Source organism: Coptis chinensis, chromosome 7 (genome assembly GCF_015680905.1).
Source record: "Coptis chinensis isolate HL-2020 chromosome 7, ASM1568090v1, whole genome shotgun sequence".
In the NCBI taxonomy this organism is placed as follows: domain Eukaryota; kingdom Viridiplantae; phylum Streptophyta; class Magnoliopsida; order Ranunculales; family Ranunculaceae; genus Coptis; species Coptis chinensis.
Genome location: NC_141462.1, coordinates 63,270,049 through 63,294,813, shown reverse-complemented (window position 1 = coordinate 63,294,813; position 24,765 = coordinate 63,270,049). Strand labels below are relative to the sequence as shown.

Here is a 24,765-nt window from a genome sequence, read left to right as displayed (position 1 = left end):
TATATATATATTTCATATCCACTCTCTAAACAAGAGGAGAATAATTCAGGCTTCTTCTCCACTCTCCATCTTCTCGGTTCACCATCGATCACTCTATGACTTGAATCTAAACAATGAACTACGTTCAACTTGATTCCAGTTCGTTAGCGAACTGGATACGTAGGCAGTTCGATCCGTCGAACTCAGTCACAATATCATTCTACCCAAATCATCAACACATATGTAAGGTGTGCCCAATTATTACCTTTACACTATTCTTTTAGCAAATTTTAGCAAACGGAGTGTTTGTACTTTGTACTGCAGGACTTTGAATTCATTCGTTCTTCTTTATCATTAAAATTGCTCAGTGTAAAATGTGAACTGTGTTGGTTGCAAACCAACTGCCTGAGATATCAGCTTGTTAGATTCCCACCCATTCAGAAACCGTTAAGCAACCGCATTCTTAAATCTTAATTGCAAACTCCTTTTGTCCCACACTCCCATCTTATCGAACAAAATATTTAACTTTGATTGAAACCTCTCATCTTGAGTGATTTTTTGCTCCCAGCGGGATTTGCTCTAAGAGCTCCAAGCGAAACAGGAACCAGCCATGTGTCCACTAAAAAGAGATTGACAGTTATCAAATTTCTTTCTTAGAACAAACTTCCTGATTTGCCCCCACTAAAAATAGAAATAAATAAAAAAATAATTAAAAAAATCTCATTGTAAAATATTTAGGAGTTCTTCCCATCATTAGCTAAAGATTTTTTTTTTTATTTTTTTTAGTTTGAAAGAAGTGTCACTAGTTCAACACTTCAAGTTTTTTATTCCTTTTTTTTTTTTCTAACAATTAAGACTAAAAACTAGATTTTGTAACTGGTTAAGTTTTTTTCTTTTATTTTTTTAAGATTGGGGATAAATTAGGAAACACATATTAAAGTGGAAATTTGGTAACTGTTGACCCATTTTCAGTATACACTTGGTTGGTTCCTGTTTCCTTGGAGCTCTTGGAGCAAATCCCGCTGGGAGCAAAAAATAACTCTCTCATCTTCACTCCCTAAAACCTCTCTTAAACTCCTCACTTCTACTCTTTTATTCTCACCATTTTCTTCCACTCCACAACATTTTCATGGAAAAATCTGGTTATGGAAGAGATGGAATATACAGATCACTTAGACCTCAAATAACTCTCCCTCATGATCCTAACCTCTCTATGCTCTCATTTCTCTTCCGTAACTCAAACTCTTATTCCGACAAACTTGCACTAATCGACGCTGACTCAAATGAAACTTAACTTTTATTCATTCCAAATCAACAGTTGCTAAGGTTGCTCACGGTTTAAGCAACTTGGGCATCAAGAAAGGTGACGTTGTTCTTATATTTGCCCCGAACTCAGTTCAGTTCAGTTCATTCTTTCTTTCTTTGGGATTGTCGCGATTGGCGCAATTGCCACAACTGTGAATCCTGCTTATACTTTAACCGAGCTTTCGAAGCAAGTCAAGGACTGTTGTCCAAATTTAATGATCACTGTTCCTCAATTGTGGGATAAGACAAAGGATTTTGGTTTACCAGTTGTGATTTTAGGTTCTCAGGATTCTTCCCAGATAGTTTCTAATGCAAAAATCACAACATTTTCGGAATTAATCAAGATTGCGGCACAGGTGTTGGATTTTCCGTCCTGTTCTGTTAAGCAAACTGATACCGCTGCGCTTCTATACTCTTCTGGTACTACTGGTACTAGTAAAGGTGTGATTCTCACTCATGGGAATTTCATTGCTGCTGCGCTTATTGCGACTTCTGACCAGGAAGTTCAAGGACAGATGCATAATGTCTTTTTTTGTTTTCTTCCAATGTTTCATATATTTGGGCTATCGATCATTACATTTGCACAATTGCAAAGGGGTAATGCAGTTATCTCAATGGGAAGATTTGATATTGAGATGGTTTTGAGATCAGTTGAGAAGTACAAGGTGACTCATTTGTATGTTGTTCCACCTGTGACGATTGCTCTAGCGAAACAGAGTTTGGTCAAGAACTATAATCTCTCGTCGCTGAAACTGCTTCTGTGTGGTGCTGCACCTTTGGGAAAGGATTTAATGGAAGGGGTCGCAAAGAACATTCCACAAGCCGTAGTCATTCAGGTACTTTTAATTAAACTTAGCTTTGTGAATTTGTGAGTAGACCCTTGCAAAAATAAAATTTCATAAACCCTTGCAAGGATGAAACACCAAAGATAATTCTAGCAACAATAATTGGCACCAAGTATTTAACGTGATTTTCTGGGTGTCTTTCCAGGGATACGGTTTGACAGAGACTTGTGGAATTGTTGCAGTAGAAAATGCCTATGAAGGAGGTCGACACTCTGGCGCAACAGGCATTCTTGTTCCAGGCGTTGAAGCCAAAATAGTTAGCGTAGACAAACTGAATGCTCTTCCCCCAGCAGAGCATGGGGAATTATGGGTTCGAGGACCAAACATGATGCTAAGTACTGCATTAATTAGTACTGGCATACTAGTTTCTTTCCATGTTTTCTTTCTTGGTATTTCAGTGGTTAAATATCTGAAACTCAGTTACATACATATACAAATGGCACCTCCGTTTGCAATACTAAAGCATCTGCAAGGTTGTGCCCATCTTTAGTTCGATCTACCTATTTATGCTCTGATGAGTTGAACTTTCCCTAATTTCTCAAAGCGTGTATTTTGATTTTTTTTAAGTTCAGTTGCTATCTCAGTGCTTGCATCCATGCTTTTCACGAATTCGTTCCATGGCATTTGAATTAATCGTTTACAAATGTCATGCACATGCATTTGGTGTAAATCCAAAACTCCATGATTTTGACTTTTTATTTATTGTCTTATTCTTCTGTTTCTTGAAAAGAACCTGATGGTCTATGAGAAGTAACACTTTCTCTGACAGTAGTACAGTACTATGTGTACACAAGAACCTTCAGTGTATACTTCAACAGAAAAGTGCTAGATACATGCTTTCAGTACTATAGTTTATGGTTTTATGTGATGGGATATATCTAGTATGGTTGGATACTTGAATACTAATACACATTAGTCTTTGTGGTACCATGCTATATCAAAACTGAAGGAATTTAGAAGGCTGAAATTTGATGGAGGAATTGAAGGATATATTAATAGTTCATTGACATCAGGCTTGCGTGATTTATGCAATGTATTTGATTATGTCAACAATAGAAAACTTTTAAGAGTGAAAGGATCCTCGGGAAGCCTTTGTGGATTAGTGGATCTTGATTGTGGAGATGTCTAGACGCTTTTACAGAAAGTGGAAAACAAATTCATAGTTGAACATTGTCAGATAAATTTAGATGCCACCGTGCTGTTCTCAGATAGAGCATTTACAATTGCCTCACTTAGTGTATCTACATGACTACGTGCATTTATCATGTCTTACTCTCAAATGTTGCTGGTGAAAGCTGAGATACCTAAATTAAAGGTTCCCCAGCCCTGTGAGGCTGTGATACAGTTTGCATTGGTTATTCTGTAATGTTTTGGATACTAGTTTCATGTAGATTCATATCAGTTGAAACCAATTCCAGCATGCTTAGGATGATTGAATAAATTGATTTCCTAGTTAAATTTATTTTACATTGTAATCGTTTTCAGGCTGCCTTCACAATCCAGAGGCAACAAAGTTGACTATAGATAAACAAGGTTGGGTACATACAGGAGTTCTTGGATACTTTGATGAGAGAGGACAATTATTTGTTGTTGATCGAATAAAAGAATTGTTCAAATATAAAGGATTTCAGGTATATCAGCGCTCACTAAATGTAATTTTCTTGTGTGCCTATTTTCTTTTCAAAGATATACTTTTTTTTTGCTAGTTAATAAGCAACAAAGATATGAAAAAGAATAAGAATGTTGCATAGATCGAGATCAGACTAAGGCATACTAAATGGCCTCCCAACTATGCTGGCAGTGGCACTCCGATCCATTAGAACACTAGTTTAACAAACTTCTTAGTCATCTTTCGAATCTGAAACATGTCAAGCTTGGTCCTCATATATTATCGATCCATGGAGGTTTCCCTTCATACAAAAACTCATCATCAATCAAGAGAAAGTGTAAGTTCCATACTTCGCAGATCAATGCATCTGCTGAAAAGTTTACTTCCCTTCCTTCATGTAAGTGAGAGCTGAGTAAGCGATACTTTATGGTCCTTTGATACAGCTCCCATCTTGCTCTGAACTTCCATAGCACCTTCCCAGAGGTGAATGCACTAAGAGCTGCCTGAGACTACGATTGAACCCAAACTCTCAAACGCCATTTCGTATGGAGACTTCCAAGCTCCCACAAATGGCAGAAACATCAACTATAAGCTTTGCTCTCTCACCTCGTCCTTTGCACACAGTTACCTCAAAGAGTCAGAGGTACCTGAATGGTTCCAAATCACAGTACCCCAACCTGCCTCCCCACTACTCGAACATTCATCTTAATCAGAGACCAGGTGGATACACATACTGACTGTTAAAGACTGAAAGAAGTGAGTGTGTCTGACGACATGCTAGAAACATACTTGTCTATCCATTTTTTTTTCATCTGTTTGCACAATGTGATTCGTGCAGGCTCCTTTTGGGAAATAAACTACTTTCTCCACATCTTTTCTTTTTGCCTCCATTTTCATTTGTTTGCCGGCCTTGAGTTTCTTCTTTTATAGGGTTAGTCTCTCAACATTCCCTAATGCACTCCTTGCCGCTATGAGTAATATTTGGTGTAAATGCTCAGATCATATAAATTAAATCCTCTTTTATGACGACCACTTATTACCGTCATTCCATTATTCCTAGCCTTACAACTCATTTATCTCAACATCCTTTTATCCTTTCCATTAAAAAGGTGCGTCTCAATCTACTGGTTTCCAAGGAATATGTTCTTGGCTCCAGTATATTGGTTTTCATGCTCTTTCCTTATCACACAGAATAAAAGAGATGCCTTGCCAGTACTTTTGGTTATCACTCTGCTTAGTTACTGTCTTGTCGAATGTGAATATGTAAATATTCGTACATAATTTAATTACTGACCAGATGTTACAAGAACTGATAGCTTCTTAACTAATTCCAGATAGCCTAATTCAAAAGAAGCAATCCAATAATCTTAAACCCTAGGAAAATAATCTTGAAGTTATCATTAAGTTATTTTTGAAAACTGTGTTTCGCTGTTTTCTTTAAAAGGCTATGTAACATGGTGTTTGATCTTGCACTTTTGATGCTCCCAGAGCTTGTTTACAAATGTTCATTAAATCCTTTGTCAGATCGCACCAGCAGAGCTGGAAGAGTTGCTTCTTACCCACCCTGAGATCATAGATGCTGTCGTCATCCCGTAAGTTGATACAGATCATAAATGCAGATACCCTAGACTAGCTAGGAAAAGTAAAACAGCTATAAATTCATTTGATCTTTGGGCACCCTTATCTATGTGTAGATCACCTGATGATGAAGCTGGTGAAGTTCCGATTGCGTATGTAGTTCGCTCCACAAACAGCTTTCTGAAAGAAGAAAGTGTTCAGAACTTTATAGAAAAGCAGGTGGATATGATGAACTAATCGATCATTGATGCCAAATCATATATTTTTTCTTTAAAGTTTATCAAAATCATAATTTCTCGCCTTTGAAAGCTAATTACAGATCTTAATGTGTTACAGGTTTTTTTTTTTTTTTACCATACAAAAGACTGCGGAAGGTAACATTTATAAATACAGTAAATGTTACCTTATTGAAAAGGTAAGTCAGCTTCAGGAAAGATATTGAGAAGAGAACTTATTGAAAAGGTTGGATCAAAGAGATAAGATGCTCACGTCGAATCATACCACATCTCATATTTGTTGATTGTATTACTCCAATACTTGCAGTCTTCCAGATTTTAGTAAGATATAAATTTAATAGTAGATAAGGTTCAACTTTATCGCATCCTGCAAATGAAATCTGAGCGGATATAGCCATTTAACCAATCAAATTTCCCAAAAACACAACCGCCCCAAACTACTTTATAACTAAAAGACAAACACAAGTACACCTTTTTATCTGATACAAAGATCCCAAAACTCGTACTTACAAAAACGAAGATTCTGAATATATATATAGGGTGATTTTAGACATATCCAACAAAAACACTCCCATACTCCAAATTTAAAATAAATAAATAAAATAATTTTAGACACATTTAGCTTTCTAAATTACCTTTTTTTTTTATTAGGCGTACCCAAAATATTTATTGACCAAACAATTTACCACTATATATTAATGAGTAAAAACATAATATTACACCAAACCAAATATATGAAAGCAAAAGGAAAACATAAGAACAGTATAGTGCTAAATATTGTTCTTCATCTTCTACAATCATCTTCATCATCAAATGATTCAAATCCATGTCAAGGATTTAAGAAGTAGGCTTACATAAAAAAAATTGGCAGAGAATTTAGTTGGGCTTTAGCTTCAGACTGCGACATTCATGCCCAAATTCTTAATGAATGATCTTTGAAGATTGAAGATCGTATAAAATTCTTGAATGAACAACTCAATAGCTCACACCAGTCACACATATGTACGTAGTTGAGACTTCAGACTTGAGAGCCTGAGCTAACTGGATAGGCCTTATTACTGTTTGTTTGAAATAAGGGTCATTGAATTTTAGAGTTTCAAAGATCTCTTTTCAATTTTTATCAACAACTTTCATGGATCTTGATCACTTAAATACTTGCATGTGACTGCCTTTTGTAATTAAGTGCCTCATTAAAGACTCTGTCTCCTCACTACGGGAAAACACATGCCTACACGGCTACACCCTTTTCTGATACTCTAAACTCTAATCAGAAATTAAGTACGGTATAAGTGCTGCTTAAATTTCTTACTTGTGTTGTGGCTCGTCAGCTTGTGGTCGTGTGGTGCTTTCGTTCCTCGGAATCTCCCTAAATGTTCTTTCACTTTAAGACCTAAAGTCGGTAACCATAAAAAAAAAAATCGATCTTTCCATAGGCCTCCATGTCCAATTGTCTATTTTTAAAGGTGGCAATCAGTGCTTCAACCAACAATACTTGGCAAAAGCCATACCCTCCATTACACTAACTGAAAAACAATCAAATACTTCCAAACACTTTGTAAGATATCATAATATCATCTCCACAAACTTATACATCACTTGCCTAAAAACCTCCAACATTTAGACACCACTGCAAACTCCTTATTACAACAAAAACTGGAAATCCCAGAGCTTTTTAAGGCAGATGAAAACTCAACATATTGAACTTTAAATAAATGCACAAGGGAGCACATTACCAAGTGGGAAAAACTGAGAATTTTATTAATGGAAATGTAAAGTAAATCAACAATATTAATATGGTCATCCTCCGACTAACCCAACCAATGCGGTACCCCATACCGACCACCTCACGGCTTCAATATTTGGTGTATATATCTTATATTTACAATCTCTTCTACCCGACCATCTATCCTCTATCTCTCCTAAATGCGGACACACAACTACATCCATTATAATTGTACATCTTCTCAATGAGAAATGTGGTATACAATAATGAGCCCAATCTATGGACAAGATAAACAAAACTGAAGGAGGGCTGGGGAGTATAAATGTTTTGAATCCAGAGAGACCATCAAAATGGAAAGAATAAATAAAAACTGCAAAAAGAAACTAAGATGTCTACATTTGGGTTTTGCTTGCTCTGGGCTCTATGATATTATTATATAGTCGATTCTGGGAGGACAACTTTTATCATTGTATGAATGTTTGTGTATGATCTATGGCCTTTCATGAACGTCCCCTTTGGTTGAGAGGTGGGGCAATGTCAAGATGGCACTGCAATGCCTAGAGACTGCTTCCCTAAAGACTGTAATGCCTCACTGAGTTCTCCAACACCTGACAGCTTGCTCAATTTGTCAGGTCTATAATGCACTTATGCACCTGAAAAACAAAAGTAACTCAAACATCCCCTCCAGAAGGATTTCTAGTATATACAGGCAACATGATATTTTTAAGCGCTATTAATACTACCTAACTACGAGGGCAAGGCAAGCAAAAGACAATTAAGCCAAGACTATAGGAGATGGAAAAGATCGTTATGATATATAAACCTCATCATGCATGATGTTGAGTGAGGGACCAAATGACCAATTTATATGCATGATGCTATGACTGTTTTTCGACAAGAAAATCCATAATCATACTGAAGACTGAAGAAGACATCAAGCCTATGAATTCATTTTCTACCATAATATACAAACGATGTTCCCTGACAAGAAAATTTACAATCTAGTTAGTGGTGTTGCAACTTGATCCATTTAACCTCAAGTTGATCTAGCTTGAAAATGAGGAGTCGATCAGTGAGGTGATACAATAATTCACATACAAAGTCCCTCACTCTTTTTATTAGTAGCAAGTCAACAGTGTTGATTTCTCATAGTAAATAAAATTGAAAACAGAGATTGCTCAAGAATCAATTCATACCACCGGTACTTGCTTTGATGTCTATCAATAGAGTTTCTCAATGTCACCGACTCTTTTCCAACGCGGTCTATATAAGAAAATACATATTCAAGTTGCAAGAGGGTATATCCTAACAACCTACGCCATGAAAGCAGGCTCGTCACAACTTACAATGTACTCTGTACTTGGATTTTCCATGTCATTGTTAAAACTCCACCTTTCTGGACCATCTTGCAAAAGATGTGCACATTTTTCATCTAAACAAGTATCCTCAATAACACCTAAAAAGCTTTGTCTGATATCGTAAAACTTAAAGATAACCTGAAATTGAGCAATGATTAATTCATATGAACAAACGGTAGAAAAGATTTGAATAAATGGGCAACAGGAAGAAATAAAGAAGAGGAGATATTGATTCATTTGCTTTGAATTAACTATGTACAATAGAAATTTAAAACAGTATAACAAACTAACCACTCATTCTTGGCTATGCGGAGTCATTTCTTTTGGTTTGTGAATAAACATATATGATTCAGTCATAATAATTTCTGATTCAGGAATACCTTTCTCCAAACCCAATTCATTCCGAACTATAGCCACTGAAGTTCTTTCGACATAAAGGCATAGTTTGTAGCCACTGTGTTTGCAAGGCTCGAAAGTTGTTTTTTTTTTTTTTTTTTTTTTTTTTTTCGCATGAAGATGGCGGGGGAAGAAGATGGGCGTAAAGAAACTTTCCCTAACAAAAATGGAAAACACAGGTACCAAAACATACCTGTGTTATTTTTTGTTTTCATTTTTTTTTAATCCTCTGCCTCTATTGGAAATACTCCAAATTTATTTTGGGATATATTATTAGATTTAGGGGTATGACAAAAATTTATGTTAGTTATGGGGTATGGAAGTGTTTTGTTGGTAATGTCCAAAATCACCCTATATATAGACTAAAAATAGAACAGTGAACTGACAAAGTCAAAACAGTTGCATCTTCATTGGTTTCGGACTTTCAGCCTCACACTTCTCTCTCTCTGTCTTATTTCCACTTGTCTCACATTAATTTGCGTGCACTCCTCAACAACAATAAAACCTAAACTCCCCATTTCATTTCCAACTCCTCAAAACTTTCAATCACCACCAAACCAAATGGAAAAATCCGGATACGGAAGAGACGGAATATACCGTTCACTCCGCCCACCACTAATCCTCCCACGTGACCCAAACCTCTCTTTAGTCTCATTCCTATTCCGAAACATCCATTCCTATTCCGATACTCCCGCACTCATCGATTCCGATACTAGCCAAACCCTTACTTTCACCCAACTCAAATCCACAGTTGCTAAACTTGCTCACTCCTTTCTTCAACTCGGTATTAAAAAAGGTGACGTCGTTCTTATATTTGCACCCAACTCAATTCAATTCCCACTTACTTTTCTAGCTGTTGTCTCAATTGGTGCTATTGCTACTACTGTTAATCCACTATACACTGTACATGAGCTTGCCAAACAAGTCAAAGATTCTAATCCCAAGTTAGTTATAACTGTTTCTGAATTATGGGACAAAACTAAAGGTTTTAATTTGCCAGCTGTCATATTAGGTACTGAGATGGTTCCTAATAATAATAATAATAATCGGAAAGTAATTAGTTATTCGGAATTAATTCAAATGGCCGGCCCGGTCACGGAATTTCCAGTTAGTATTGTGAAGCAGAGTGATACGGCTGCGTTATTGTACTCTTCCGGTACCACGGGGACTAGTAAGGGTGTGATATTGACACATAGGAATTTTATATCCGCGTCGTTGATGGTGACAGCGGATCAGGAGTTTGGAGGAGAGAGGAATAATGTGTTTTTATGTTTTCTACCTATGTTTCATATATTTGGGCTTTCGATTATTACATATTCGCAGTTGCAGAGGGGGAATACGGTTATATCCATGGGGAGATTTGATATTGAGATGGTTTTGAGATCGGTGGAGAAGTATAAGGTTACTAATTTGTTTGTTGTTCCACCTGTGATGATTGCTTTTGCGAAACTGAGTGTGGTTAAGAAGTATGATCTCTCGTCATTGAAGCAGCTTGGGTCTGGTGCAGCTCCTTTGGGGAAGGATATAATGGAGGAGTGTGCTAAGAATATACCTGGGGCTGCGGTTGTACAGGTATTATTAAGTTAAGATTACATTTTACGATTGATTTTTGAATTTCTGTAGTCTAAAGTTGGAGAACATTAGTTCTACCGTTATTTATTATGGTGGATTTTTCATTGGTTTGGTACGTCTTATATTTTAAACAATTATAATCATTCAACACTAATTTTTTTTTTTTTGAGTTCTATTTCTTGAATGAAAAATATGTTATGTATTGCTATTGGTTCACCAAATACTTGTTTAAACTGTATATCGTATATTTGAAGTGCTTATTTATACTGTACCCGATGTAAGCCTCCCATGTAAAATGCATTCCCTACTGCACAAGGCGGTGTGAGCAGGTTCACGAGTTGTTTTGGTTTCTTCCCACTTAATTTGCATGTCACACCAACTATTCATCACTTGATGTGAAACCACAAGGCGTAGTACTTGACACTAGTAGGTGTCTTCCATGTGGTCTCCAAACTAGGAAGTGAAAACATTGAAAGAAAGAGTAAGCAGGAGTTAGTACTTAGTAGGCGTGTTTGAGAAAACGGAATCTTCTGAATCTGTTTTAGATATTCCAGTGAGATCATTACCCTGTAGTTGGTATAACAGGACAATTTTCTATGAAATTGCATTCCAAGTGTGATTTCATAATGAATTGAGCACTGAGCCTATGGTGTAAAAAGTGCACATAGTCGATAGATTGTTCTTGTGGTCTAAGAATTTCATGAGGAGCATCCTTAGGTCCTATCATTATTTCAACATTAATGAAAACATGCCAAATCCAGAGTGCTTTGCACATAATTCGGTTTACAAGTAAATATTGCTTATCATATTTTCCTGTAGCTTGAACGAAGTAACTACTCCTTAGATGGTACTATGAAGGTGAGGTACAGTTTGTGGAAGTTGGAAGTCTCATTGGGTGTACAATGAATCTATGTTTGGTCAATTTTCATTGCTATTTTAACAACTTAGAATTACTGGAAGTAGAGATAACCAGGTAGCTCCAGCAGCACTAGAGCTGTGCTATTAGGTAGCTTCAACGAAAAAGCTATTCCTTAGAAGGTGTTATTCATGGTACACTACGTGGAAGTCCCATGTTATACGATGGAGCTATGTGTTATCACATGTGATTCTAGTTTCGCAATTCCGAATTAATGTAAAGAGATGCAAGGGGGATCTTATAAATGCCTAACACTTGCTTTACATTAGGAGAATCAGAGTTAATGTAGAAATTAGAAGGAACAAATAGACATAACGTTCGTCCTCAGGATTCCCTCACTATATTATGATGGGCACATCCTCGTCTCGTGGCGCCATATATTGAGATTGAGGAATCTTAATACAATGGTGTACTTGAGATGCATGGAACAGGTTTACAAGAATACCCAATTTTTTTTTTTGCAAGTGAGATTGGGGAAGAACCCGTGAGAGAGCCCCCAGGTATTGATTCTCCTCTTATTATTTATGTTTCATAGTGGCTCACTGTGTAACGCTAATATCTCTCAAAGGGACACTGGGCATGCACCCTGCTGACAACCCCTAAGGGTGGGAACACACCCAACAAACTCTGCACATAGCACATCTTGTGCTGCCTCTAGAGAGGTATTGCTTTCAGACCATGTTGATAACAACTTTATTCTTTACAATGAAGCTGTTACAGGAAGGCATATAAATTTAAGTGAAAAGGGCTGTGGGGTACGGAGGGTTGAACACACTCGTAATACGATTACAGGGCTCCTTAAGGGGGCACATCAAACAACGAAGTTGGCTTGTGTGATCGACACCATGGTAGTGTACTGACGCTTACCAGTGGATGTGTTTATTTGTGCTCTATAGCATCTGATCAAATCAATTGCTTATTAGTTACTAATCTTGGCCTGGGACTTTGATAACTAATTTACAACTACGAATACTCATCACATGCCTGTCAAGTACTGCTTGATAAGCACAGTGTTGATAGAAAGTACTCTCTCTCTCTCTCTCTTTTCTTTATTAATCTTTAGTTTCTCTCAGATCTATGTAGTATTGGGTTCTTCACTCATCCTTGTGTAAGAAACCAGCTAATATAGTTAACTATGACCTATTATGGAGCGGTGGGCATAGCACACTCCTAAAGTCCATTTGTTTTGGCATAAAAATTAGTATCCCTTCTAAGGAAGTAAAGGGGTCAAAAGAGATAGAGGGGGACTGAAAGGTGGTCAACATCGGAAAGGCTTTCTACGTACAAAAGTGTTAGATCAGGATCAAGTCTTTTAGCTCTGAGAGCTTGTTACGTAGTTTTGTCGGAGAAGATGTCTTATTTTTTGAGAAGAGAGGTGATTGATATGAATTTAGAATTCTTCTAAATCTCTCCTGTCAGTAACTATTCTATTTCTTTTATATCAAATTGGGGTGAATTAGACTTTGTAATGAATAAGAAACCTCACTTTCAGGAAGTCTTTTGATTCCAATTTGTGGAGAATGATGTGCTAGTCTCATTTCTTGTATCACTTATAATTGGGCTGGACCAGTCATCCATTGTATTAGTATAAAAGCAAGACAGTATTGAGCTTGGCCCAATGAGTTGCGTTTCATGACCTGCTTTTGAAAAGCGTTATTGCCTTTATCATGGGGACACTGATGTGGATTTGAATACCAGGTGAAATAGACCATTATAAGTGGGGCCTATACACCGATATGTCCTTATCAAAAAACAAAACGAGAGAAATATGAAAATAGTTATACTCCTAATTCCTAAGCATAAGACTAACTTACATTGACAAGCAATTTCATTATTAGTTTTTGGGTATGTTTTCCAATTAGTTAAAAAAAAAAGTCATTTCTCATCACTTTGTTGGCCTAGTACCTGGACACATACAAGCAACTGGTGCGTTGGAAGGAATGAAATCGGGGAATATTTGAGCAAATGGCTAAGGATGCACTCATCCTAGATATATTATTTGATTCGTCTATGGGTGTAGTTTATCTTAGAAATTTGATATTTTCATGACTTTGTATGTAATTTGGATACCATAGTGTGTCAATTTCGTTGTTTCTTTATCCTAAATTATAATTTGCAAGTGCCACTCTTAGCACATTGGTAAGGACTACCATGACCGGGTGTCAGTGTGTAACATTTATTTTCGGAATGAACTATATTTTCTTATTGATGAAAAGAATTTGTAGGTGGTATAGTCTCTGCTATTCTCTTCCCTATGGTCATCCTTTGAATTTGTTCAAGTTAAGTTAGTTACACATACCAACAATCCAAATTGTTGTTTCCTAGAATGGCATGCACTATAAAAGCTTAAACTCATAACATACACTTTATGGGTTCATGTCAGGGCTATGGTTTGACGGAGTCTTGTGGAATTGTTTCACTAGAAAATGCATATGAGGGATCTCGACATTCTGGCTCTACAGGCACACTTGTTCCAGGTGTTGAGTCCAAAATAGTTAGTGTAGACACAATGAAGGCTCTTCCTCCTACTGCGCTTTGGCTTAAATATGGATCCGAGGACCAAACATGATGCAAGGTACTGTCTTAGTCAAGATTTTTTTTTTTACGCGGCGTAGATATTTTGTTGTACAGAAATTTGGTTAGATTTTTCCAGATAACACCTCTGTATCGAGATGTGAATCTGTAACTTTTTTCATCTGAAACTGTGATGAGTTTATATTTTGGCTAATTTGTTCAACTGTAGACTCAGATTCTGATTTAGTTTGTTACTTGTGTTAAATCTTGCATAAGTTCTTTCCATGAGTTTGGTCAATGGCATTGATTTAGTTGTTTCTCAATAGCTGTGCACATGCATTTGGTCTCAACTTCAGTTTCAATTATTTTGATTATTGTAATGATCCTCTGCTGAAGTTTACTTGGAATGAATACAATGGGCCATCAGAATATGCCAAGTTAAATTTTATTTACCCAAAAAAATCATCTAGGTATTTCATACTTAAGAAAATACATGTTGATCTAATCAACTAGGTATTTCATGCTAGATGGGTTAATGTATAGTCAGGACAACGCATTATTCATATTTTCAAATTTCTGTTCATTTAAATATGGCACTGGATTCAAATTTGTATTAGCCTTTGTGGATACCATGGTAGTTGAAGAACTGAATCAATTTTGAAAGCTGGTATGTGATGATAAGGAGGATATACTAATACTATCCTGGAAATCAGCCTCGAACATTTACACAATGCATTTGATTAGATCAACATGAACTTTTTGCCTGAGACAGAGTTTGTGAGTTTAAAGGCTTGTGAATTTTCCTATTGGATATGTGAAGAACTTTGTACTGGAAGAGGAAAACGAGAGTCATTGAGGTGAGGAAGATATAGTTAGCATAGGAAACTTCACCTTTTACAAATAGAGCATGTACAATTGGGTTGGTTAGTCTACGTCTGTCTCATGCTTGATGCACGCAGCCACTTGCACTTTTCTTGCAGTAATAATGTAGCCATCTGCGTATTAAAGTTAGGTATTTTATCCAAAGGTTACTCTGTAATATAGCTTGGTTGAACAGGACGTCATTTCGATTATAGTGTACCATTTCAAGTATGTAAGTGTGCTTTATTTTCATTATTCGACATTCTTAGTCTTTGAATTGCACATTTTCAGGTTACTTCAACAATCCACAGGCGACCAAGTTGACTATAGATAAACAAGGTTGGATACATACAGGAGATCTTGGATACTTTGATGAGAGAGGACAACTGTTTGTTGTTGATCGGATAAAAGAACTTATCAAGTATAAAGGATTTCAGGTGATCTAGTAACAGTAAATTTATTTCTTGAATTTCACGAACTTTTGCATTGTTAAATGGTCATATTCTTTTGTTATCAGCGGTAGAAGGTCGAGTAATCTTTTCTCTCGCATCATTATACCATCTGCAAGCTCCCTTTTGTTCTTGCGATTATTTATCATATCATCACCTCCATTCGTCTAGAGATTTCTCTCTAGATCTTGTTATACAGCATAGTTAAGCATCACTATCCAATATGCAAACCTGTATAAGGATTCTCTTTTTCATTTGAGCCGAATGTTTAATATGATCTAACATATAAAATATGTGCTTGGATTGAAGTCATTCTTCCTTTCTTTGTGTGACACAGGCCTCACTTTTTCCTTCTTTCTATAAATCTTTAAGCAACCCCATTGTTTCTGTCCACAACTATTCTCTCTGTATTCCTAAAATTTTCTTTGGCTCCATTAGCAGGCCATTTAATCTCATATTACCGTGTTTTCTTGGAAACCGTCCTGGAATTTTATTTTTGTTAATTTATTTATGTTTTCTCTTTTTAAATGTATATACACCTTATATTAATTGCCTAGTTTATTAGTTATTCACCTCACAGAGTTGTTTACAAAAATATTCAAGTGCTTTTTGGTCTGTAATTAAATCTGCCCTAGAACGAGCTTAGAACATTAGCATGTTGAAGGTTCCTTAAAGTACGTAAATGCGCATGTTTCCTTCACATTTATCTTATTAATTCATCAAAATGTATATACATCGTAGACAAACTCCAACCGCCCCGCATCCCCCTAGATTCCATTCAAATCACCCTCAAACCGTCTTGCATTCCCCTCCATCTGAAAATACGAATCCCACGTATTTCATCACAAATATGCAGTGATATTTAGGGATGAAGGAGGCTTCTGACTCCGTTGCCGCTGCATCCAGCACCAAACACCATTCTTACTGGGCTTGTGGCGTCCAATCATATTTTCCTAAATTTTCCAGCTTCAGACGCCGTTGTCTTTGGCATCAAGATAAAAGTAGGTTTCGGTCATGGACGCCATCTCAACTGGCGTCTTACTCTTTACACAGTTGAAGACCAATTGGCTTTCCTTGCATCTGTAAATACTATGCTATGAGGATGCAGGTGAAAAGTCCTGAGGTCATGAGATGATTAGACTTGGTCATAAAAAACTAAAGGGTTTTTTAGACTTGCCCCCCCATTTGAAAAAAGAGTTAGACTTGCCCCCCCAAACTCACACGCCGTCTCAGTTAATGCATTTTGACCGTTATCTCATGGTGAAATGTCCCAACTACCCTTTCGCGTATACAATTACCTAAATAGCCCCTTGACTTTGCAAGACCTAGTTTCATGTTTATGAAGTACATGACACGTGTTAATATCTTGTTGGTTCTAATCAACGGTTACGATTGCATCGCCCCAAAACAATTTAACATACCCTAAATTTTAACCAAACTACCCTTGTTTCATGAAATAATTATCTTGAGTTCATCTTCCCCAACTAATTATGCACAATTTTTGTTTGAAATCATTAAAAGTAACACTTCAATATGGGTAAACTGATGGTGGGTGTTTAAGAATTTAAAAAGTTCCAAATAATAAACATGCATAATGGTTAATAACAATGTGAATTAGTGTTTCTTAAGCTTGGGAGGCATTAATGGAGATTGTTCATTTGTAATGGCGATTTGGGGGGGCATGTCTAATTTCTAACTTGATACTTATTTTCTAATTGTTTATTTTTGCTACTAATACCCCTCTTGTCGACACGTGTCCAATGTATGATATGTTTGTGACCGTTAGATTAGATTGGATGAGATGTTGACACGTATCCTATTTTTCTCTCAAACAAGAAAATGGGTATTGAATTGGGAAGTCGAGGGTAATTTAGGTAGTTTACAATGACAAGGGTATATTGGACATTTCACCAAGAGATAACGGTCAATATGCGTTGACTGAGACGGCGAGTTAGTCTAGAGGGCAAGTCTAAAAAACCCAAAAATAAAATGTTACCAAGGAAAAAGATAGAAAAAGATTTTTGATAGTAAAGCTTATTTCGTATGCACAATTTTACTGGTCCGTCAATAAAAATTCTGAGGACTATCTTCTTTTCTTGGAGTTATTCTAAATTTTTCTTTGGATTCTGGATTTCCTTTTTTTTTAGGTCTATTATTACTCTGACCACGGTGTTAGTTGTTACATTGTTATGCTTCCTCAGCTTGTTTACCTTTTATTATTGACCTTTTGTCAGGTTGCACCCGCGGAGCTTGAAGGGCTGCTTCTTACTCATCCTGAGATATTAGATGCTGTCGTCATCCCGTAAGTTGATGAAGACCATAAATTGAACTTACATTTGGTAACTAGGAAAAGTAGAACTTGCATAACTTTCTTTTGATGTTGGTGCATCATTTTTCCATTGTAGGTTTCCTGATGCTGAAGCTGGAGAAGTTCCAATTGCTTATGTTGTTCGTAGCCCAAACAGCTCTCTGAACGAGGAAACTGTTCAGAATTTTATTGCAAAGCAGGTGAGTGAAAACACTTATCTTTCATTTACCCTCCTGTGTTATCGAGAACCCATAGTAAAGGTGACAAGTCTTTCCTACTTCGTTGTTACCTATGTTACATAGACACATATTTTAAAAATAATCTGTGCCGAATACGTATCACGTGTCCATGTCGGACACATATTGTATCTGATATACCTCAATTTTTATATTTCACCATGTCATACACTTCGTATCCATGTCGAATACGGACACATGTATCCGTGTCATTGTAAATTAGGTTGTTACAGAGCTAGTTATTTTTATTGTGAGCGTTAGTGGTTCTAAGAGCTAGCTTTTGTATCCGGTTTTTAGTTATAAGTACAATTTTTATCATACTTGTTCACAAAAGTTTTCGTAGTCTTCTTTGTATTTTCTATCAAGCATCCATTAGTTATAATAATTTTCCAAAGTGATAATTTGTGGTTCGAATCTATAAGTGGATAAGAACACGTGCTAGTGGGCCCAATTCCAACAGTACAATTTCAATTGTAAAATTCTAACAGCAAATCTCCAGTAATTAACCATAATTGAACATTATAACAATCTGACTCAAGAAGTTGTTCTCAAACAAGAATACACAACATACATAAGCAAATGAACTGAAAAATAAACTACAATAATTATCCTTAACTAAAACACACACACCGTACTTACAAAATTATTCTCAAGCATGACACACCAAGCAAATGAACACATTATTATTACTCAATGTCACCAAGTTTTACTGGTTAAAACCTCTGTCTTGACCAGAACTTAAATTTTGTGTGCCTCCGTTGTTGTCACCACTGCACAAATTTCCACCATTGCTATGATCGTTAAGACTGTGTGGAGCATCATATAGGTCAATATAAGGACTCCAACACAAGGGCTAGGATAAGAACCACCATATGGGGCAACATAAGAACCTTCTAAGGACCAGTAGAGGTCCCTATTGGTTGCTTCAATTATGGTTATGAGTAGGATTTGAACGGCATTCTAAACGTTTATCCTTATTAGGAATTAATTTAGAGGTGTCCCGTGTAACCTTGGTCTCCCATGTTCCCTTTTCAAATTCTGCACTTTAAACATTGTTTAGTTCCTCTTGAATGGAAAAGATCGACTACTTAATACTCGGGCATGCTCGATAGACTCATAAGTCTTTCAAGAAGTCTCTAACAGTTTTTGCATTGTGCCATCATTTTCGGTAACACTTTTTATCCTTGACCCGCTTTTGTCTCTTGCAGTAGTTCACTTAGACAATGAACCTTGATTAATAGGTTCTCCAGTTTCATTCCCTATGCTTATAGTTCATGGAGATTAAATATCTTCTGGAATGTTGTCCTGAACATTGTCGGTTCATTCAACATGGGTTATCATTATTTGAAAAAATATGGTGCAGCTCTGCAAATGTTAGTTTACGAAGATTTTGTTGATTCATGGATCAGTATTTTCGAATGTCTGAATCTACAACACTATACTCATAGAAAAACAACAACGTTTCTCATTCTCCAGGATCTGTGAACATAGGGAATGAAACTGGAGAACTAATTACTTTATTCCTTTCCTACTCTTTCTATTCTTTCACATTTTTTTTGTCTTCTCCTTTATAGCAAGTTTCTATTTATATAAAAATAGTAAATTATGCATAATCAAGGGCAAGCATAAGGTTCATGTTTAAAGAGAGCTGCTGGAAGCAGTAGAAATCCAAGTCTAAATGGCGTGGTTGAAAATGATGGCACGATACAAGAATTGTTGGAGACTTCTAGAAAGACTTACGAGTCTATCGAGCAACCCCGGATAGATAATAGTTGTTTTTCCTTTTTTTTCCTCCATTCAAGACAAACGAGACAGTTTTAAAAGTGCAGATTTTGAAGACAGGAGAAGACCAAGGTGATGGTGTTGGACACCTCTAAAATTACTTCTTATTGAAAATAATTTTTCTGGAACTTACAAATGAAAAATAAGGAAAAGTAGTTTGAAATGTCATTTGACCCCTGCTCGTAACCTTAAATTTGGATCTGCCAATGGGGTCTTTATGGATTTTCCTACGTTGTCATATATAGAGGTTCTTATAATGGCTTTTATTTTGGTCCTAATAGGGGTCCTTATACTGATCCATATTATGGTCCTAATGGGGGTCCTAATGTTATGCATTGTATTTATTTTCAATTCAGTTGCGTAAGTGTGTCAAGTGTTCGAGTCGTCGTGTTTGAGAATAATTTCTTCTGGTGGTGTGATTGTTTTAGTTACCTTTTAGTATTATTGTATATTTTCAATTCACTTGCTTAAGCTTGTCGTCGTGTTTACAAATAATTTCCTTAGTCTGGTGTGACAGCGAAAACTACATACCAAAAGGGCTCGTCCCTGACTCTTCTTCTTCTTTCGAGGAAGAAGCACTTTCTCGACTAAGGCCACTAAACGGCGCTATTTAACAGTCCACAAGCTGCAAGCGGAGCTGAGTCAAAAAGTTTTATTTATTTATTTATTTTGGCTCGGTATGAGTCAAAAAGTTCACACTTAAATAAAGAAGTTTTGTTTACAAATAATTTCCTTAGTCTGGTTGCTATTGTTATTGTTTAACTATGGCTAATTATTGGAGTTATACTGTTGAAATTGTGCCGTTGGAATTGGATCCACCAGCACACGTGTTCTTATCCACTTGTTAGATAAGGAAATTTGATCTCTCATTGGAAGAAATCTTATCCTGCAAGGTATTTCTTTTTCGATGCAAATCCGAACACTTTATCCTTTATTGCTATAAATACTAAATATCTCTGGCAGCCTTTGTTTTCCAGATGGTATGTCCATGTAAATTTTTAACTATAACGTAGGATGGTTAAGTAGTTGATGGGTGGTTCCACTCACTTCCAAGACAAAAATTCAACTAGAAATGATGCAAATCAAGTAAATTTTTTGCTTCCATTTTAGAACTGTGAAAGTCTTACTGCTATTTGCGTCTTGTTGAGATGTTTAGTCCCACATGGGATATGTTAAGCCACGCGTAAAATATATAAGTCTTGGGACTTCTCCATTTATCACCAATTGGTTTTAAGTTGGATTTCCATCTATGAATAAGAAGCCAATTTATCCAAAAAATAAAGTTGGATTTCCATCTTCTACACTATATCTAAACAAGCTATTGTGTTTGGCCCAAAGGGCCTGTTGTTTACTTCACGTAACCCAAGTATGTTTGTCCATGCGTTAGGCTCAAGTAATGCCACACGTGAGGGGGTGTATTGAGATGTTTAGCTCCACATGGTATGTGTTAAGCCACGCATCAAAATTTATAAGTCTTGGGGCCTCTCCACTTATCACCAATTGGTTTTAAGTTGAATGTCCAACTTCTACACGTCCTTTGGGAGGGTTTTTGGAGGTTGAAATACGTACTCACTACTTGGCAACATCCCTATTCTAGTTAAACAAATTCGATATTCTGGTTAACTTTACATGGAAATGTTTACACAAGTGCAACTTCTATTTATCAATTCACAGGTCTCCATTCCTTCCTCTCTATATTTTAATCTCTTCGTCCATTGCCTTACAAATCTCTTGGAGAAATGGCTAATAATGGAGAAGGTAGTTCTATTTCACCAGTTAACTATGAATCTCTTAGGGTATTATATAAGAATGTTTATGAGGAAAATGATCGAAATATGGAACTTAATCCTTCACCTACTATTATTCTTTAGTGGATAGAGCTTGTGAGATGATATATCGAAAGGTTTGAGAGGAGAAAGGTCCTGCCGGGACTTTGGAGGAAAAAATTAGGGGTGGAAAAAAATAGATGAAGTGGAGAAATTGACAAGCCATGGCTTTTACAATTGATCCGTTCCGAAGCAAAAGAACACTATGTATTGTCTAACACTATGGAAGCTCTTGGGAATTGAACAAGAGATAACTTTAACGACTGCACTGAGTTCGGCCAATGTTTGAACGAAAATGCCAACCAATGGTGGATGACGTTGGGGAGGGGGTGGGGGCATGTGATTCTTTTCTTTTGTTTGAGCCTCTTGTTGATTTCATTGTTTAGTTTTCTGCAATGTGATAGTTTGTTTTAGTTATTATGATTAGTACCAAGAAATCAAATTGTATGAAATGATGTAGAATGGTAAATTAAATGGCTCTAAAAAGGGTTATATAGGAATTGAAAATATGTAGGAAGGGGGATCTGATTTTTAGATGTGACACGCCACATGACCTGGAGTTTGGGCTTGTGCGCCATTTAACTTGGTGTGCGACTCCACTGCTATACAGCTATTCCTATGTTTATAGCAATTTCACAGGTTTTGAATTGGAAGTATCACTAATTGCCAAAGGATTGTAGTTTGGTTCCACCAAACTTAGCTTTTTGGTGGGCGCTTGAGTTAGTCTAAGGTACAATGATTTGAAAGGTTTATCCGTTGAATAAAGTACTTAGATTGTTGCTACTGTGTCTGGTAAACCTCTATGGAATTCGTATCACAACCTAAAACTCTCTTCTTGTACTTCGTCTACTCCCATTTTAGTGCACTCATGTATATTTAGACGTTACATTACATCAAACTAGTGTTGTGTAATTTTTTTAAAGTTCACTTGTTATTGCATTAGATTAATCTAGTGTTTTGCATTCATTCTTTTGCATGTTCACTTGTGTATATAGTACATAAATCTAGTGTTGTGCATTCAATCATTTGCATGTTCACTTTTTGTTGCATTAAATTAACAAGTGTTGTGCATTCATTCTTTTGCATGCACACTTGTAGATGCATTAGATCAATCAAGTGTTGTGTATTCATTCTTTTGCATTCTCACTTGTAGATGCATTTGATCAATCTAGGGTTGTGCATTCATTCTTTTCAATGTTCATAACTATTTAAATTGTAGAGACACGAAATTTTCAAGGTACTCCTCTTTGCATGCGCATAAAAGTTTGATCATTTTATGACATCTTAAAATTGTTTTTGGAAAGCATGGATGCTGTTTGACTTTTGAGAATGAGCGGCTAAATTCAGAGTTGGTCCAATCACCGAAAGTTTGTTGTTTTATCATTTTGTTCCTGTATTCTGCTAAATTATGAGTGTATATCAGTTTATATTGCATAAATTAAGTGATGGCCTGGCTTGCCGCCTCACATCTAAGGTTGGGTAAGGGGATTAATGGGTTCCATACTTCCATGTTATTGTCTTACACTTATGTATGGGTTAGTGGACTTTCACTTCGATACATATCTCAATCTTATTTGTAAGAGTTGGTTCATCTCGATTCAGTGATATTTGAACCATTACCAAACAGCTAAAACTAAGCACTTCTGAGAAATATGTATACTTTTCCACAGTTCCCACAAACCGACCACAGATTCAGTATTTTTGTTCTTTTTTTCTGGAGATCACATGAATTTATTACTAGATGTATATTTTGAGGTGCCATGACATGAATGTTTATGTTTATGCATGTGATGGAGCATCGATAGAAATCGTACCTATTTTTTAGAAGCAGTCAGAACTATTTCTTTTATGTGTAGTAATTAACAGAGTTTTCCTTTGTTACAGGTTGCGCCCTTCAAAAGATTGCGGAGGGTAACGTTTATAAATACAGTGCCTAAGTCGGCTTCAGGAAAGATCCTGAGAAGAGAACTTATTGAGAAAGTTCGATCGAAGGTGTAAGATGCAAAGTTTAAATTAATTATGACTGTTAGAATTAAATAATGTTACATCTGATCCCCATTCGGTTGTTTCTCACTAATCAATAAGGAGATGTCTGGTTTCCAGGGCTACTCTCTGACATGACTGGTGAGTTCACATTATAATGAAAAATTGAAGCAGATAAGTTTTGAAGTGGATTTACACTCACAACTTCACAAGTCTCCATATGTTAGAGCTGTTAACTCATCTTAAATGCACATCATTCCAGTCATAAAGATAATCAAGATAACTAAATGAAATCAATGGACTAATTGGGGTTTCCCATGAGGCCAATCTGAATTATAACAGAGTAAAGTTGTGGGTTCAAGATCTCTAAAATAGAGGAAAGCACGGACCTCCATTTGTAAGAGCTGAAGATGATTAAAAGGAACAAGGTAACCATGAGTCACTGACACTAAAAGTAATAGGATGCAGATTTGCTTGGTCTATATTTAGAAGCTAATGTGTTGTCTGAATCTGTGCTACGTTGTACTCACCAGCGTGATGATAAGATGCCTACTATGTTTTGTTTTCTTTTAGGGCAGTTAACTGTAATAAGTTGATGTTGGTAAAAATATCATGATCCTAGAGTCCTAGCCTAGATGGGACCATTTGGCGTGCTCTCAACATTCTCGTGTACCATATTGGCGTTTGTCTGTATGTTCATTCTGTGGGTTCAGCTGAAGAGGACTGTAAGCTTTTAAGGACTCCTTTCTTCACACTTTTAGAGGCGTGTACAAATGCAGGGTCTAGTTTGGTCATCAAGCAATGAAGCAGAGAGATGTTTCCTTTATGCTTTTTTCTTTTTTGAGTACTGTGGATATTGCAGAATGGTTTGTACTCCCGCTTTGGCAGCCATATGTGGGTTCAAGATAGGTTTGCTTGAAAAGTAATAGGTAGTCTAGTCCAGTTTTGACACTGTACCCGACCCTCTACTATTTCTAATATGTTTGAAGTTTTGAACCATGAACTGGTCTAGCCGACCTATTATGGTCGGTAGTAGCTATATGATAGTTGAAGCCAGTGATAAATGATTGGCCGTTTTCTCAATTCCCTCCACTTGTGTTTCTGAAACTCACATTACAAATGCTCGGTTCGTCGAAGAGGAATATGAAAACGGGTGTGTTTTGGCAAATTTTTGCTGAAACAGACGCCAACCAAGCAGTTCCTTCTAAGTTCTAAATGCTGTGTAGAGTAGAAGAAACAGAAATCCAGCAAGTGTCAGATAACACAAGCAGCTTTGTGCACTTGTGTTC

General features: G+C 36.5%; 1 protein-coding gene, 1 long non-coding RNA gene and 1 pseudogene across 3 annotated transcripts; 2 read left to right on the top strand and 1 right to left on the bottom strand.

Annotated features, from left to right (window-relative positions):
• The first annotated feature begins 1,000 nt into the window (after positions 1-1,000).
• LOC147488356 (putative CoA ligase CCL7) lies at positions 1,001-5,796 on the top strand (annotated as a pseudogene). Its single transcript, XR_015202211.1, has 6 exons — positions 1,001-2,120; positions 2,275-2,464; positions 3,615-3,760; positions 5,263-5,330; positions 5,433-5,539; positions 5,668-5,796. The product of XR_015202211.1 is annotated as a putative CoA ligase CCL7 (transcript).
• Positions 3,737-5,861, bottom strand: LOC147488355 (uncharacterized). The gene is made up of 2 exons (XR_015202212.1): positions 5,720-5,861; positions 3,737-5,496 (listed from the first exon to the last, which is right to left on the bottom strand). It is a non-coding gene; the product is annotated as an uncharacterized LOC147488355 (long non-coding RNA).
• A 3,563-nt stretch (positions 5,862-9,424) lies between these two features.
• On the top strand, positions 9,425-23,680 carry LOC147488354 (putative CoA ligase CCL7). Its single transcript, XM_086570267.1, is given in 7 exon segments — positions 9,425-10,601; positions 13,901-14,047; positions 14,050-14,092; positions 15,184-15,329; positions 17,576-17,643; positions 17,747-17,849; positions 23,378-23,680. Coding segments are annotated over 7 exon segments (1,632 nt in total). The 5' UTR covers positions 9,425-9,590; the 3' UTR covers positions 23,492-23,680.
• Positions 23,681-24,765: the final 1,085 nt, after the last annotated feature.